A 16,932-nucleotide genomic window follows, 5' to 3' on the forward strand; every position below is an offset into this window, starting at 1 on the left:
GCACCAGGAGAGAGTCACAGCTCATCTCAAGACTATTAACAGCACAACAAAGTATTCATACATTTACTAGACTTTGTATCCTTTCACACAAAGCACACTCCTTTGATCTCTTGGTGAGAAGGGATTTCCTTGTTATGTCAAACTATTAAGGAAATGAAGAAACACCCCCATACGATCCCTCTTTCTGTATTAACGGTAACGAGATATTGAAAAGAAGATTTTTTTCCCCCACAAGAACAGTATAGTAACTGTAAACAGCACCAACATTTCTAATTAAGTTGTGCTACCTCTTCTGACAGGCCCACTCAACTAATTTTTGCTGTGCAGATAACACTGCCTCAGACTGATAATTAAATGGAATACAAATTTTTACACACGCATGTCACCCTTACGAGGTCAGTGTTTTTCTTACAGGATTTTAGTACAAACAGAAGCTGTTGTAACATACGGGCCACCACAGTTAATTAAGAACTACTGAGTACCTATTTTTATATAAAGACATAACATAGAAGTAGGGGAGAGTACAAAAGCTTTATAAAATACCTCTGCGTTCACTTCCAGCTTTACATCAGATTTATACATACACGTGTGTCTGTCTGTGTGTGGTCGTGTATTGAAATTTTAAGGAAATTCAAGGAGCCCTCGGTATTTATTCAAGGAGCCCTCAGTGTTTCATCAGCCGACAGCAGCAAGGGTTTTTTTGTCGCCCTCCTCTCTCACACTTGCACCTGGCCAGTGTGCGTGACAGGCAGCACTGACCACTTTTTTACAGAAAAAAACGCTGGTTTGAATGGCATCTGATTGGCACTGCTGAGAGAGAACCAAGAGCTCCCTGCAAGGGCTGAGCATTTCAGTTCACCCTTGGAAAGGCCAAAAATGAGAGCTTTCCAGGTTGCAACGTTTTTAGGTACATAAAAGTGGTCTGAGGTCATATTTAGAGTTTTTAATGACCCTCACCAAACTCTCTGCAGTTTAGCTTGTGGCTTGGCAAGTGGAGAAAGAAAGGATGATCTTAAATAAAGGTGTATACTCTCCCCTACGCCCAAATATTGCAAACCCAGCATTTCCCTAACCAAGATGAATACAGACCAGCGTTCTGGGGTACAAAAGTTTCGCCCCTGACTGCCTGATACAGCCACAGCCAGATGCTGGTGAGCAACGAAGATACAGCACCAACCGTGGCAGCGATCAATGCGCCGTATAGAAACGAACGGCAACACACGCTTCCCATCCCCCTTCTCATTCTGGCAAGTGAACACCAATGTCGGATGGCATTAACGGCTGCCAGCTGGGCAAAGAGAGCAAGTAGGTCAAGAGCATCACTCCTCCACGAGTTTTCTTTGCTAAATATTGTGCTAATGACTGCATTATTGCTCATCAGACCGAGGTTCTGAAACCGGTGTTAAAAACCCCCTTTCTGTGATAGCAGAGGTCAGGTTTTCCATCTTGAGATGTTTCAGGTTGAGCAAACCCACCCATTTTTGATAAAATGCCTTTTGATATTAAAATCTGCACTCAGGCCTGTCCTGATTGCACAAAGCAGCTTTCACCAGAACAGCTATTACAGTTGGGCAAAAACAAATGACTGAAAACCGTGTATTAGGCACTTACAGATTAGAAAAGCGCTAATGGAGATTTAACAGACTTACTCTAAAGAATTCTTTGGTTGAGCCTGAATCCAAAGTGCCATAGGCTATTTCGGTTTGTTTAGCCAGGTCCTCTGCGCTCTCTATGGGAGAAACCATCCTTTCCACCGTAAGGAAGGCAGCAAGATTAGCAGTGTAGGAAGAGATAATGATGAGAGTGAAGAACCACCAGACTCCTCCGACAATTCGCCCTGAGAGAGATCTATGGAAAAACACACATCATCAAATTGCTTTGAAGACATTCCTTGATTTTTTTTTTCTTCATTGAAGAGAAATTCACATGCACAACCCTTTTGTCCAGATCCTCCAGGTATCTGTGAACAGGCAGACCGTGAGCCAGCTCCTGACAGCCTTCCTCCGGAGAGCAAACTCAGTGTGCACCTGGTCTTACCTAGTTAAACTCTCCCTGCAGTCCTTCAGTGAAACCAAGGACAGTCGATAAAGAAATAATCCACCCGAGCCAACCCCACCGGAGGCTTGGAGAGGAACAAGGTCTCCTGACTTCCACAGACCCTTTGCTGGAGAAGTCTTTTGCCAGAAGGCTTTGGCGTTCTCTGCTTGCCCAGCCTTTGGCCGAGGCTGGATCTGCCTGCAGCGATATGCCAGCACTGTGTCTCTTTGGGGGCTGCCCAGCTTGGAGGACACCAATGGACCTCTTACTGCGTTGACTCCCAAAATGTAGGATGTAGCAAACTGCAAAAAGGAATCTGGGTAAACACGCAAAGGAATAAACAAAAAATGATCCAGTATCCTTCTCTCATCACAACCTAGCAGGAACTACAGACTGAATCTGCATATTAAAGTGAGGAGAGAGGCTGGTTTATGTTTTATGTTAATTAAAATTTGCATGTTGCACTGTTCCAAGTTAAGCATATTCCTGCTTTATAACCACCAGAGCAACAGAGAAGGAAGCAGAAAAAAATTTAATTATGTTCTGTTTTGTTGTGGTTTTTGCTTTTTGTTTTTTTAAAAGGATACCATAAGGACTAAAAAAAAGCCTATTTGTAAACATGTAATTACAAAATGCCTAGTGGTCAGGAGGTCTAGATCCTGTCAGTAAGAGCTCTTGATGCTTCAAAGCAACTGAACATCAGGCTCAAAATATTTGTTCGCGGCTGAAGGATGCCAGTGTCACGCCGCTCAGCCGGGTGGGGAATTTCACCGCCATGTACAGTGCTCATTCTTCGAACACAGCATGTTGACCAGGAATCATTTCAGGAGCTGAGACAAAGCTATTTCATATGTTTTCCCTTAACTCTACTGATACCAGTGGAGGAAGAGTCAATCCCAGATACATTAAATCCATGGAACCTGGGTGCCGCAGTCCTCCGTTTGTGTGCAGGGAAGAAATATAAAGCAAGAAAACTCTTACCTGTTTATTTTAGTTTCCTTCAAGCCCCTCAGTGCCATCCCCAGACAGTGGGTACAAGTTGTCCTACCAACAGATGGAGACAGGAAAAAAGCAAAAGTCTTGTGATGTCTCCCCACCCCACCCACACAGGGGGGGTTAGCTGGTAAACCGCCTAGTCTTGGCCAGAGCCTGAGACTGCCTGAGCCATTAAAAAAATCCCATTAAATTATTACGAAAAAAAGAAAGAAAAAAAATATCCATCCAACATTAAAGAACACACCAAAGGAAAAAAATCGCCAACACAATAAAAACAGAGAGAGCAACCTGGAATAGGTTAGAGGAACGTGGAGAAACAAACTAAGAGGTGAAGCACTGCTGTTCTCCACTCTCCTCTGCCCAAGAAACTGAAGCAGCAGCTCCCACTGAGAGGGCAGATGCAGGCTGGTTTCTGTGGATTACAGCACGCACCACTTGCCCCAGGGTTAGCATCCCAGGGACTGCTGCATCAAGTCCGTACCGATGTGCAAGGCCGTTCAGGCGGTTACAAAGCCTAGGAAAGCCTGAGGAGCGAAGCATCGCCTCTTTGTCCATCAGGAAGCAATGACTTTCGAGGTGTGAACTGAGAGACATCGCCATCGCTCCGGCCTGCGAGCGCTTCCTCAGGGCAGGCACGCATCCGCCGGACCACCGACACGCGGAGGAGGCTTCCCTGCCTTTCTTGAGGGACTCCCAAGAGGATAAAAGGCTTCCAAGTTTCAACCTGGGCTGTGCCGCAGCTGTGCTCGCTAACAGAAGGCTACTGAGTAGCTGCAAAGGTAAGTTGCAGAAATATAAATCCAGAATAATGTAGTAAGTCAAGGAATCTCTCTACCTCGCTCTACATTCTTTGTAGGTATCAAGTGAATATCTTGGGAGTTTACAGATGGCTGAAGTCCTTTCTGGCCAGCTCTCTTACCAATTAGGGTCTTGCCTTTAGCTACTTCGTAAAACTCGATACCCTACACACCGAATCAGCCTCTTACATGGGCTGATGTGATTTTAAGCCAACTGCAAAGCAGTGCCTGCTGAACTTGTTGTGTAAGGCTCCCTTTGGAGCCAGTGGAGAAAGAGAGGAGACAGACACCCTCAGAAAGAGATTTATCTCACTTGCTGTTGTGTGGGATAAGTCTGAGGGCGCCCATCTGTCTCATGACTTTGAAGAGAACCGAGATGCCTGACCGAAACACAGCCTATTGCTTTTAGATGGCTACGTTAGGTGAAATTCATCTCCCTTTTGTTCATTCCTTCACTACATGCTTTCCATCTTCAGAGAAGACCTGGAGTTGAATTCCTTCTCCCTGCAGCGAGGTGGACAGTTTCGGAGCCAGACTGAGCAGAAGTCTGGCCAGCGGGTACAGCACATGAAACACCCACTTGCACACAGCAAGACTGGCTTTATCTGGGGTTTCCAGGTTCCCATGGCCCTCTTGCTTTAGTAGCTCTGGAAATAGGAAGATGAAAAAAAGACTTGCCAGGGTGTTTAGATAAATTCAATGGAACTATTGGGAACAAAGCAGTATGTGTTCATTCTCCCTACAGTTTCCCACGGGAAATGTCTTACTCGCATTGGTAGCTGCCCCTCCTGTTAGCAGGACAGATGGGTTGCTGGGATGAAGATGTGCAGAAGACAAGCATTTTCCAAACCAGTGAAACCTCAAGTTCACACTGCTGTAACAATAAAAAGTCTGTGTCGAGCTGCATGCTCATACAGCATATCACACACAGAGAAAGGTAAAAATATCTTGCCCCAGAGATCTTGCAACCTGCGTGAACCAAGTCAGACAGATACAGGACAAAAAATGGAGAACAGCTGAGAGGCAGGGGAAGGTGGGCATGGCTGGATCTCTTGACGAAGGCAGCACTTCCCTGAGGGTCCCACATGCAAGAGAGGGGTCTTGCTAGATGAGGACCAGAGCTGTTCTCAGAAGAGTTGAGGTCACTTGAAAGAAAACTGGATGTCACTACTGAGTTGCTTCTCCCAGAGTCTTCCAATGAGCACAAAAAGGAAGATTCAACAGCTGCTACTACGAAGCAGTGTGGGCTGACATAGCTGCTGTAATTGGTGGTAGCACGGGATGGGGCAAAGAAAAACAAAACAAACCACAAAGCTGACAGTGAAGGAAAGACAGACAGACAGAGAGAGTCAAAGAACAAGAACATAGACAAGCATGGCCTGGCAGCCTCCTTGTCCAGAGGACCCCAGTTCCCCCCAGTCCATCTGCTGATACGGAGACTCCTTATACCCACTGCAGGAGCTGGTGTAGAGGGGTGTGGGAGAAAAAGGGTTAGTACATAAACACCGGGCTGGTAGTAAGAGAATACTTGTATGGTTTGTACTGTGAACCACAGAAATGTTTGTCCATTACTCAGATAATAATTATAGAAAAATCAATCACGGCTTTTAATACCAGCACCGCTTTTTCTGATGAAGACATACCTGTCCAAGTATGCAGTGTTGTAATTTAAAAAGAAACAACTAATGCTTTATCCCAACATGTCGTTTTCCAAATTACCTCAATAAATAGATACTTTGCGTGACATTATTTTAAAGTGAATTAGCGTGTTAACAAATGAGAGGAGCAACAAAGACCTGGACTAACAGAATTATAACTCAATTATCAAAACAAGGTCAGACGGTGTTTTCAAAAGGAAGTAAACAGGAAGAGTGCATACCTTGAGAGGAAATTTAAAAGGAAGCATGGAGTCAAATGAGAGCAAATTAGTAACAAGAGAAAAACAAAATAAATACTCAAATTCACATTCAGTTTCCAGAAGAATAATACATTCAAACAAAACCTCATTTATTTATCAAAATAGCTTGATTTTTTTTTTCTAATCATGGCCATAAAACATATTTGATTTCCTATAGTACACAGAAATAATAAGCTTCTCACACTACTCAACTTTTAATTGGGCTCTTCCGATCGATACAAGATGGCTGTTATATTGACCAATAGCCCTGAACAACTTTGGCGCAGACCCTCCTTGCCTAGAAGCCCTTCATACTCTGAGCACGCGTTACCTGGTACCCACTAAGCTGCGAGCTCCGTCCCTCGCTCGCGCGCCCAGCCAGCCCTCTGCCTCTCCTGCCGGCCTCAGGCGGCCCTCGCCTCAGCTACTGCGGCAGAACACAACAAAAAATAGCATCTGAAGTGCTGACTTGCGATGCTTCCATCATAGGAACTGGCAGTGGGAGTTTCAGAAGGATCTAGTTACCCAGCTCTCATTGCTGTTTTGAAAGTCCCACAAAGTCATTCCCATGGCCTTTAATAGGAGTCTCTTGAGTCTTCTGCTGTGAAAATAGGGATCTAGAAATATACCCTCTTAAATGACCAACCTCATGAGATAATTTGTAACGAACGCCCTGTCTTTTTCCATCAGCAGTTAATTAATCTAGCCTCTTTGTTCCACACGAATAAAGAGCAAAATGAAAATACATGCTCTCATAGAGATTTCAAAGATACTTTCGCTCAGAACAGTGTTACAAATTTGACTATGTTTTCTCCTGATTCCGTTTTCTGTACACATCTTACATTAAAGCAAGTTTAATAATCTACTTTTGATCCATCAAAAGTGAATTTTCAATGCTTTAGCTCACTATGCCAAAAACACAGCAGCCTTTGATAGCAGAACAAAACTGCTGGAACAAATGTTGATTCCATCAAGGGATGCACTAACCCCCATCCTTTGGCTGCTATCTGATTCCATTTAGACGACTCCTATTAAATACAGAGAGGAGAGTATAGGGATATATCCTCTGGAATATCCACACAGCATACTCACCGAGGATAGATCTAACTAGTCATTAGATGTCACAGCTGTTCCGCACAAAGGCAGCTGAAAGAGCCTTTATCAGCAAGTACAAAAGTGATCTCTCCAGACTGCTTGTCGGCATCCCTCTACAAGTGCTGTACGCTCTCATGTAAGAAATTTATTCAGACAAAACTCACAATGGAAGAATGAAGCCCCTTTTAATGGCAATAAAATAGTATGAAACATTCATATAGTCAATGTACTGTGAATGGCGTAACCTTACAAAGATACGGATTAAGAATGGAATACTTGGGAATAGTCCCTTCTACGGAAAAGAAATTTGACATTTAATCAACTTAAATCAACATATTGGTCAAAGGAACAGTGTTTCTGGAATTTAAACCAAGGTATTATATTTCTCTTTTTTTCAGTAACAATGCATGTAACTGCCTGGAATCTGTCATCACGAAAGGTAACAAAGTAACTGGACAACATCTTCAAATGAGGGCCACATATTCATACTGAGCTAATAGCTTCTGATGGACAGATAAAATAAACAGGTTTACTGCTGTCTTTTTTTTCGTAGGTATTTCCAAGGCACTTATCATGGTAGTATTGAAAAAAAAAATAGAGTATGTTCTACTCATTATATAAGGTAAATGGCTGAACATGTCAGAGAGTCACATGAGAGCTTAACAAAAATCCTATGCACTTCTATTTAACTGTCAATAAACAGACCTAGTGGAAACAGTGCAATGCCTGCAGCTTTCCATGTGATGTCCCAGTGCTTATTTCCCGGTCCTTTATATTGGGCATACACATGGTCAACAGCAATTTAAATGTTATAACTACTCATCACCTTTAACAGCAAGCAGAGAGGCAAAGTTGCAATACAGAATTTAGGCATAAAGCAGAAACACAGTGTATAAACAGGAGGAGAAGGCTAACAGCTATACCTACACAGTGAGGCAGCACACCCGAACACTCGTAACTGTGAAAAACTAATGCGTGGCGATATCCAGGCAAAAATGTGTGTGTTCTACGTAGGACATATACGCATCTGTCAATAAGTATGAAATCTAACTGCTGCTATCAAAACTTTTAAAACTTAGGCATGGCTTGCATCAGATACCAACAGGCATACGTCAGTATCTCTGAAAGTCCTGGATTTCGCTGCGATCATTAGGGTATTTGAATGTGCAATGACTGTGAACTTAAAGGATCATTATTACATTATAACAGGTAAAATCATGATCCTTTCCATGACACTTCATAGAAGTTTTGTCGCTTGCTTCAGTGAGGCTACTCAAGATCCCTACCACTATGTAGACCAGAAAAACCTGGTAACTTTTCAATGATTAAGGTACCGAAAAAGGTACACAAATAGGGAGATTAACAAGGTGTATTTTGAATGTAAGTAAAAGTGCTTAGTTAGAAAAGATCTGTCTCTCTCGCTTTAATTAGCAGCCTTGTTAAAGGGAAAAACTGCATCCTGTTTGTACTAAGCAGGTATTTTTAATAATTAAAATAGCTGTAAACTAGTTACTAAAATATTGTCATACAAAATACAACTAGTGCTCCATCACTAAGAAACTAGATAATTTTACTGCTTATCACAGGCACATCACCAAAGTATTTTACCAGTGTAAATGTAGAAACATTATATATATATTATTCAAAAAACGTTTGTGGTATGCATTATTTAATTAGAGAGAACTTCACTATTCTCATCTGGTTTTCAAAATGCTTCTTTAAAAAAGAAAAATAATTCTACAATAGTTAAATACCAGTGCTCGCTCTTAAATTGGAACTAGTATCAAACATGTTTTACTACAGCCTTATTCAGAACGACTGTCTTCATGAATAAGAAAAATCTTTATGGAAACTGGCAATGCTTATTAGACCATATTGACTGTGAACACAGGGACAACAGATTAGACTGGATTGAAATAACAATACACATACAGGGTACTACGTAATAACTGTCAGAGGGGCACATATGGAGGCCTGAACATATGAAAGACGGTGGTAAGCAAATTAGTAATAGATGAAAGGATGGTTCAAGAAGAACAAAACAAAGAGAAATGAGGCACAAAAGAAAGTAAAAAGACCAGCAGAAGCCATGACGGGAGTGAAGGTGTTTTAAAGTGCTGTTGCATGTGACATTTTAAAATAAACAATTCTTAATTTTGCAAAGCAGAGTATGTTATATGCACCAAGGAGATGACCGTAAAATGAGATATGCAGCAAAAACACGGTAGCCCTCCAAGCATTGCTGAAAACAGAAAACCCTATGCATTTTACAGCCTCAACATGGTGTATATAAGTTTGGCAGAAATGCATAAATGGCATTATAAGGCAATGCCACTCACTCTGGAGGTGAATGTTAGCAAGCATGGTGGCTTGATGATGATGCTTAGCATTGAATGGAATGTCAAAGTAAAAAATTTGGAATTAAAAAGAAATTTGAAAAAGTAACATATATGCACCATGGCATCAGAAAATGACCATAAAATGCAAAAAGGTGATGGAGTGATATGGAACAAACCTTGGAGAAATATCGCATCCTTGCTGCATAAAGGCACCCAGGGAAAACCAAAGGCTGTTAAATATTCCAAACTCATTTGGAGGGTCGGGAGGATTCTGAGGGTCACGTGGTTCTTCACTGCTGTCTTCCAAGTGCCATTCGTAAGGGCTGAATCTGCTGACTAGGAAAAGAACTACGCTGACGCCAATGTAAGCAAAGACTATACACATCCAAATTTCATAAGCCAAAGGATCCAGGAAAGAGAATACGCCCGGTTTAGATTTCTGAGGCTTCTTGATCATGATGGAGATGCCCAAGCTCATAAAGGGTTTGGAAAAGTCTATGACTTCTTCTCGCACCAATGTTATGGTGAGGGGGGCAACAGCTATATCTGCTCTCTGAAAAGGGAAAACAAACCCTAGTTAGTTACAAAACAGTTGCAACATAATCATAATCTAGAGTCTCAGACTAATGAATCAGATGATAAATAACAAGAGTGAGTAGGAAACATTTTCTTTGCAGCCTATTTTGCAGTCACTGAAGTTAAGGACTACGTCATATTGATAGAAAATTATTAACAAGAAAAATGACAATCAAATCTGTACAAGGGCCTCAGGACAGAGGCAGATATGTACCAACATGTATTTATGTTTCTATTAAAGTTAAAATGGATAAATAAACACTACGCAAACTGGACAGTGAGATGGCAACTAAAACGATGTCATTTTCTAGTAATGGTCTGTATCCATCCATCTGTCTTGAAGACTTTGGTCAAATTGTATGTTTGTCATATCTTAATTTTCTCTTTTCCATTCTTTCAGCAAGTTCTCTTCCCTTACTGATTAGTCCAGGATCTTTAAAAGGAACCTGAGAGAAGTAATCAGACACTGAATTTCAGCTGCATTTGCACACTACCACTCATATACTCCTTCGAAACCCCATTGCAATAAGGGATAGAAGATGGTAAAATAGTGGGGTGATAGGAATCAGACAGCCCATCCTTTTTGTCGTCACTGCAGAACAACAATACAGATTTGTGAGTCCCTGAGAAGTAAATAGCCTGGGTTATCTGAGAAGAATGCAAAGTAGCATTTTTCAGTATAATGTATGCCATCCTGTTTTACAGAACTTAGCTCTATAGATTTATTACATAGACCATGCTCTGGGGCTGTGTCATCTGGAAGCACAATCTCATGTCATTGCATCTGTTATTCACCAGCATGCTGGTATACCCTCAACCAATACCCTTCCCTTCAGTCAATACATCCTTGCTGGATTCTATGGGAGGGTAAGAATGTGAAGTAAAAAAATTACTTAGCCACCTGATTAAAAATAACATTCCAGAATAGATTTTCAACATATTTAATTGTATCTGTATTTCTATGCCAGAAAGATTCAAGTCATTATGTTTAGATAACCTAACCTTGATTAAGCCAAGTACTCAAGCAGGTGTCAGCATTTGCAATGGAGGGGACTAGAACGTTAAAAAAAAGCCCTTTTCATTGAAAAATTGTTATGAGAGTCTGCATACCTACATACGCTTTTTTTGTAGTCTTCTATTTTGAACACTCTAACTATTCGTGTTATTGATACTTTTAAAGATGGCCTTTCATTGGTAATTAAGAATTTCAGAAAGAAAAAATGATTCTTAGGGAAAGTTTAACTTACCATTACCTAAACCACTGCGCACCTTTTAAATCAGATTTTTGTTTCCCACTAGCAAGTATGTATCTCTTTCTGGTGGAAAAATAAAACCTGATTAAGTGGAAGTTTGAATAAAAGCTAATAGGAAATAAGAAGTGATTAAAATCTGTGCCATAAAATAATTGAATATGCCTTTATGTAAATCTGATGGTGATGTACATGACTGTCATTAATATCTGATTTGTTCCTCCTCCTACATGGCTGGTTTGGGTATTTTTTTTTAAAGTTTAATAAGCGGAAATGGTGAAGGCTTCTCATAAGGTTAATCTCAGCATCCCACGCTCTGTGCCAGCTGGTGCCCCAGTGGCACTGCGCAGCCATCCCCAAGGCACTTTCTCAGCGTTTTAAGACTGAGGCTAATGGCAGACTTGTTGGACGGAGGACTGGCCCTACAGCCCTTCCCACAGCAAGCCTCCCTCCGTGAAGTACCCATCTGCACACACGACCTCTAGATTTGCTCCAGCCACTCAGGAATACCTCTCCACGGTTTGTACCGGCACGTGCAACTACAAGTTCACTGCTTGGAATAATCAAATAAACCATGCCTGTGCGCCTAAGGAAGCCATTCGGAAATTATGGTCCTTGGTGTACCCTCTCACAGTCCCTTCAGACATTCATGCGTGCTAGGACACTGCCTTTCCCCTTGAGTGACAGCCTTCCTCGGGGAGAAAACCCTCACCTGATTTGTGGTCACTTACTGCAAAAATCTAGCTTAGCGTGGCTTGAATACAAACACTGAAAAGGCTGTCAGCCTTCGGATGCCTGGGTGTTTGCTGGCTTTGCAGATGAATGTGTTCATCACCTAAGTAATAGAGAGACCTGGGGGGACACAGGTAGAGTGTGGTAAAGGGACTGAGTGATGCTGGAACTTGTTCACTGATGAATTCCCCCCAAACATGTATTATTTGTCTTGTAGCTGCTGCTTGTTGAGCTACTGTTAAATATTAGATGCCTGCAGTCATTAATTACGAGATGCACACAGAGTATCAGTTTTAAAGGTAGTCAAGAGTCCACGCCTGGCTGGAAGACTAAGCACTTTGACCACGGCTACTGTATTTCGTGTTGAACTAACAAGGTACTTACAAATTAATCCTTATTAGAGCAAGCTTAACAGATCAGGACCCCTGCAGAGACTTCACAAGGATTCCACGTGAAGTGAAGCTTAGGTGGGAGGCAGGTGCCTTACTGCCTGGCACTTCTGCACATGCTCGGCCAGCCTTGGAACAGCTCGTCAAGGTAGGAAAAGGCTGGTTCAGCTATAAGAGCATTTAGTGTCTGTAGCGTTTTCCTGGACTTGGAGAAATTTAATTCTCCCAAAGTAATATTTTAATTGCCAAAGTAGACACGGTGGAGCTCTTCCTAAGTGCTGATGCAGCGTGCAATAAAGTCTGTATCTCCTTCATGAGCAGCTGAGTTCATGCAGGATATTCCTGTGGGGTCTTTGGGGGGATGAAGCCGATGCTGTGCCGAAAGCACAGACAAATCAGTTTTTAAAGGCCTGATTGTTACCGTGTCCTCATTCATATCATACAGTACGTATTTCTTTGTAAATGATTTAAAATTGGATTTTAATATTACAAGGGATACAAATATTTATTTTTCTGAAACATTTCTGTCTTCCTGCTTTCCTACCATTTTTTGATAGGCGTTCAATATATTGGAAACACCAAAAACCACCCTCATGTCTTACACGAACATGGCAGCAATTGTTTTCTGCAGAGAGAACAAGCATGGGTTCAGACACAGGGTCTCAGGAAACCATCAACCAGGGCACTGAGAGTGGACCAGCTACAATCCAGCACCCGAGCCTGGCTCCCCACCACTTCCCTGAATAGCAGTTGCACTAGAGAGGTTAAAAAACAGACCGCTCCTTGCTTATTTATTTAGAGATATAGTATTTGAAATGGAGAGCTTAAGGAGAGCTCTAAGCACCCTACAGGATCATTAATAATTGCAGCACAGTTGTGAATTTCCCTCCCTGTTATGGCTGCAGATAAACAGAACCCATAAAAATTGAGCTCGATTAAAAGGAACACAACCACAACCACAAACATGCCCTTCCCAGTGCAGAACTGGAGGGGGATTTAAGTACCTCAACAACTAAGCTTTGCTAATCACTCATGACTAATGGCGTTTCAAACATCATCTTCACTGCATTTGAGCCGGGCGAGAAATGTCATGGATTCCTCTGAGGCTTGTTCTGTCTTTGCCTACTAGTGTGGGAGGGATGGATTTAGAGAGGACATGCAGCACAGAGGCACTACCCACTCTGTTCAAAGCTGACCCCCGCGGGCTGCAAACCTCAAGACTCTTAAGGTGAGGGAGAAAAAACAGCAAATGGAAATATCCCTCTGCGTGGAGAAAGACAAACGATAAGATGTTCCACCTCTGTAATCCAAAAGGAGGGATTGAATTCTTTTGCTTACAGACCTAAAGATGAGTCTTCCTAACTTCAAAGCCATGCGCTAGAGACAGCACGAGATACCGGCTACTGCACGTGCTTCTGGTCATTCATGCTTGCAGAACCGAACAGTTTCTTTGCCAGTGTGTCGCTTCTCAAGAAGTGGGTCTGGGCTACAGTCACTTTGCAAGACCTTTGTGTGACGGGAAGCCAGCCAGCACTCAGCTTATGTGCAGACCGAAGCAGAGGGACGCTGCCCGACGTCCATCGGGAGCCAAACCTCTGGGCACCCCAGAAGTGCTGAATGCAGGTACACAGCGGCATCAGGAGAGACTGCGCTGGAACGACGACTGACTGTGAGCACATTTTAGGACTTCACAGTGCAGTTTGAGGTTTCCAGGTATCAGAAAAGGGTGTCAGAGCAACACATCTGCTGGTAAAAGCCACCTTGTAAAGAGAGCCCAGTATACCCAAGGATATCAGGGTATGTTAGGAGGCCAGGTCATGGGGGCAATGTGTTTTTAACACATTAGCTCACACTTACTTAAAAACAACAGCTGATATCTGACCAGCAACATGCTGCATTGAAGTCTTAATGTGTATTAGCTGAGCGGTGTAAAAAGGCATTCAGGTGTTAAAACTGCAGTTGGCCTTGTCCGCTGTAGTTTGTCAACGTCAAGTCCACGCGTGCTTTATGCGGGTGGCCACAGTTCCTTCTGAGGCACGAGCCCTGTACGCAGATGGAGAAATTAAGGGTACATCTGCTTTTTGAGTTGCGGACATACGCGTGCTTCCTCCGCCTGCGCTCGGAGGCAGGTCAGCTGAAGTCTGGGACCACGCCAGCGCGGCTCCGTGCCGGGGCTGCGGTCCGGTGCCACCGCGGCTCAGCGCCTGCCTGGGCAGGGACCCAGCATCTGCCCGTGCGTGTGCAGGATGAGGGTCTGCCTGAGCCGCAGGGCAGCGGCATCGCACGGCTGCCTTTGGGCACCTGAACCTGGGCTTCCCTCCTCTAGAAACCGGGGCAGAGGGGCGAAGGGTGAGCTGCTCTGGCTCACGGCACAGTCAGACTAAGAGCGCACGGGACGTTTTGAGGAGAATTAGGAATCGAGTTCGTCTTCCCCTCCGCTACGATTCGAAGGCTGTATGTGCCACCTGTAGTCTTTCTTCTGCTGCTGGGAGAGCCAGCGAGGCCACTGCCACGCGAGGCTGGTTGGTCTGCTAAAGGCAGGGAGATGTGCAGGTGGTCTCGCTCTGACAGACTGCGGAGGCTGCCTGCGTTCGGGGCGCCGTCTGTCCTTTACATCCCTGCTTCGTTCCTTTACGCCATTTTACGTATTGCAAGGTTTTTATAAAGACCTTTTTTTACCTGAGGAGAGTTTTAAAGGCTGTAAGGTCTGGCTGCTCTTCCCACTCCCAAAGCATTTGTAGTTACAATTAAGAACCGTGTTAAACCTCCCGTCAATTAGCTTCAGCGATGTGAAAAGCATCAGGCCCGGGGAGAGAAGGCTTTCCCTGGCTGAACAGTGAAGGAAGACCAGCAGCCTGCTTTAAAAGGGAAAGACGAAATAGAAGCCTACAGAAAGAGGCTTACCCTACAGAAGAGAAAAGACGATTGTCTGGTGCTCAGCAGCCGGCGGGTACAAAGCCCCGAGCAGCAGCCTGGCGGGGTGTGCGCAGTGGGAGATGCTGCTGCTCATCAGCCCGAGCGAGCGGAGGGCACAGTTGTTAGCGGGTGGATCACTGGAGGACAGCACTTGCCTTGCTGGTTTGCTTTGCTGGTTAGATTTAAATAGTGATTCAGTCTCCCAGACAGAATGATTTAGCTACTTCCCTCTTCTAAAATGTCCGGCAAAAAAGCTTTGCCTATATGCTATTTTTATTCTGTCGAAAGTTTCCACTACGCTTTAGAAATTTCTCTTCGTTTAAAAAATAACAGTGCTTGGATTGGTAGGTTTTTTTCTAGTAGGAAGAAGAGTCTTATTTTGACACCATCAGAGTGAAAGAGGAAAATGAAGTTTTTCTTCAACCTGAACTGACATTTTTTGATTTATGAAAAATCAAATAAACTTCATTTTTATGTCAAATTTTATTATTATTATTACTACTACTACCACCACCACCACCATTTGAAAATTGCTAAGAAACCACAAGGCCCTGTTAGCTCCTCTCTAACAAGACTTCTGGGTTCTCCTGTCCGAAGCAAAGGAGTTTGGGAATATCTGCTTGGCCAGAACTCCAGGGCTGCCATCCTGACGCTGCCGAAGAGCAAGCCCTTCTCTGTAACCCAGTTCATTTGTACAGCCCATTGCAAAGCCACAAGGAAAGGTCCAACAGGGCCAGCTGAGACTCTCCTTGACTTTGGGGGGGCCCTACGGCACAGCAGACATTTACGCCCTCCAACCAGCCCCGATGCGATATGAGACAGAGGAGGGAGAATTTCTATCGGCAAGTATTTTAGTGTGTCTGTCCCCAGGTAATGTGTAACTCCCGGGACTCTTCCAGTTAGCCTAGTTAATGCAGACCTCTGGCTAGTCTTACAGCGGAGTCAGGGCTGTGCCGGTCAGCCCCAGGACCCGCAGGGCGGTGACACAGCCCCGCTGTTGCTCTGAGTACAGCTCAGTGCACACTGAGCCCCCCCAGCTCTCCCCCCTCCTCGCCCTTCGGAGCCCTTCTGGGGTGCTCTGGAAGCTGCAATGACCCGGCTGCATTTTCTCTCTTGACTCTACGCCGTATCCCCCAGGAAGCGAGAGCGACAGTAACAATGATCTGGCACAAACTGAACATTAATTACAGTTAATTAGGGTTTTGGCATTAAAATGACAAGCCGTTCGCTTCCTACGACTGTCCTAAGAGCAATTTTAGAGAAGAGTTGTATGCATGGGGCTATGCAAAAAAGGGCACAGCGTTCAAAAAGCATGGTAAGGCTTCCCAGCAGTGGCACGTGGTGGTGAGAAGCTTGTTGGGTCAGGAATATTCTGTATTTGACAAATGACTAGTCATTGTTTATCACTTGAGACAAATGCAATCTAAAAGATTGTGTTTTCTGCCACAGCTCAGTTCAGCTGCTGGATAACTGGTATCAAAACCAATCAGGCCCCTTTTATCCCCCCACGCCTGTCTTCTATACATGCTAATAAAGGCATTTAAAATCTAATCTCCCTCTTGTCTTCCCAAAATGGAATCCAGAAGAGCCAAATATGACAGGCATTTTGCAGACAAGGCTCACAGGGGCATTAGGGGTAGCATACAGTTTTAGTTCCCTAATAGAGTTTTAAGCCCCTGAGAGATAAAGGAAAGTCAGCACATAAATGAGGAGCTTGCTCCAAATCATTAGCACTTCTAGAGCACTTTTCATCTTCAAAGGGCTTTGTGCACATCCTTGTGAGCGTGGTACGCAGCCCCCTCTCAACAGATGGAGAGAGGGGCCAAGGGTATTTCATGATGTTTGCAAACAGGGCTGGGAAAGGGTCTGGAGGGCTGGTGAGGTTTGTACTTGGAGTTCAGGGACTGT

At 43.7% G+C, this 16,932-nt stretch overlaps 1 protein-coding gene across 5 annotated transcripts in view; it reads right to left on the minus strand.

Moving 5' to 3' along the window:
• Window positions 1–16,932, minus strand: part of GRIA3 (glutamate ionotropic receptor AMPA type subunit 3) — a 156,263-nt gene that overhangs the window by 37,145 nt on the left and 102,186 nt on the right. For all 5 annotated transcript variants that reach the window (XR_008239069.1, XM_052813323.1, XM_052813322.1 and 2 more), the window contains 2 exons: window positions 9,338–9,714; window positions 1,650–1,848 (listed from right to left, as the gene is read on the minus strand). Coding sequence is in view for 4 of the 5 variants with exons in the window: in XM_052813323.1 (XP_052669283.1) it covers window positions 1,650–1,848; window positions 9,338–9,714 (576 nt within the window). In the remaining variant the exon portion in view is untranslated. The remainder of the gene's footprint in view (window positions 1–1,649; window positions 1,849–9,337; window positions 9,715–16,932) is intronic.

This window comes from Harpia harpyja, chromosome 18 (genome assembly GCF_026419915.1).
Source record: "Harpia harpyja isolate bHarHar1 chromosome 18, bHarHar1 primary haplotype, whole genome shotgun sequence".
Classification (NCBI taxonomy): domain Eukaryota; kingdom Metazoa; phylum Chordata; class Aves; order Accipitriformes; family Accipitridae; genus Harpia; species Harpia harpyja.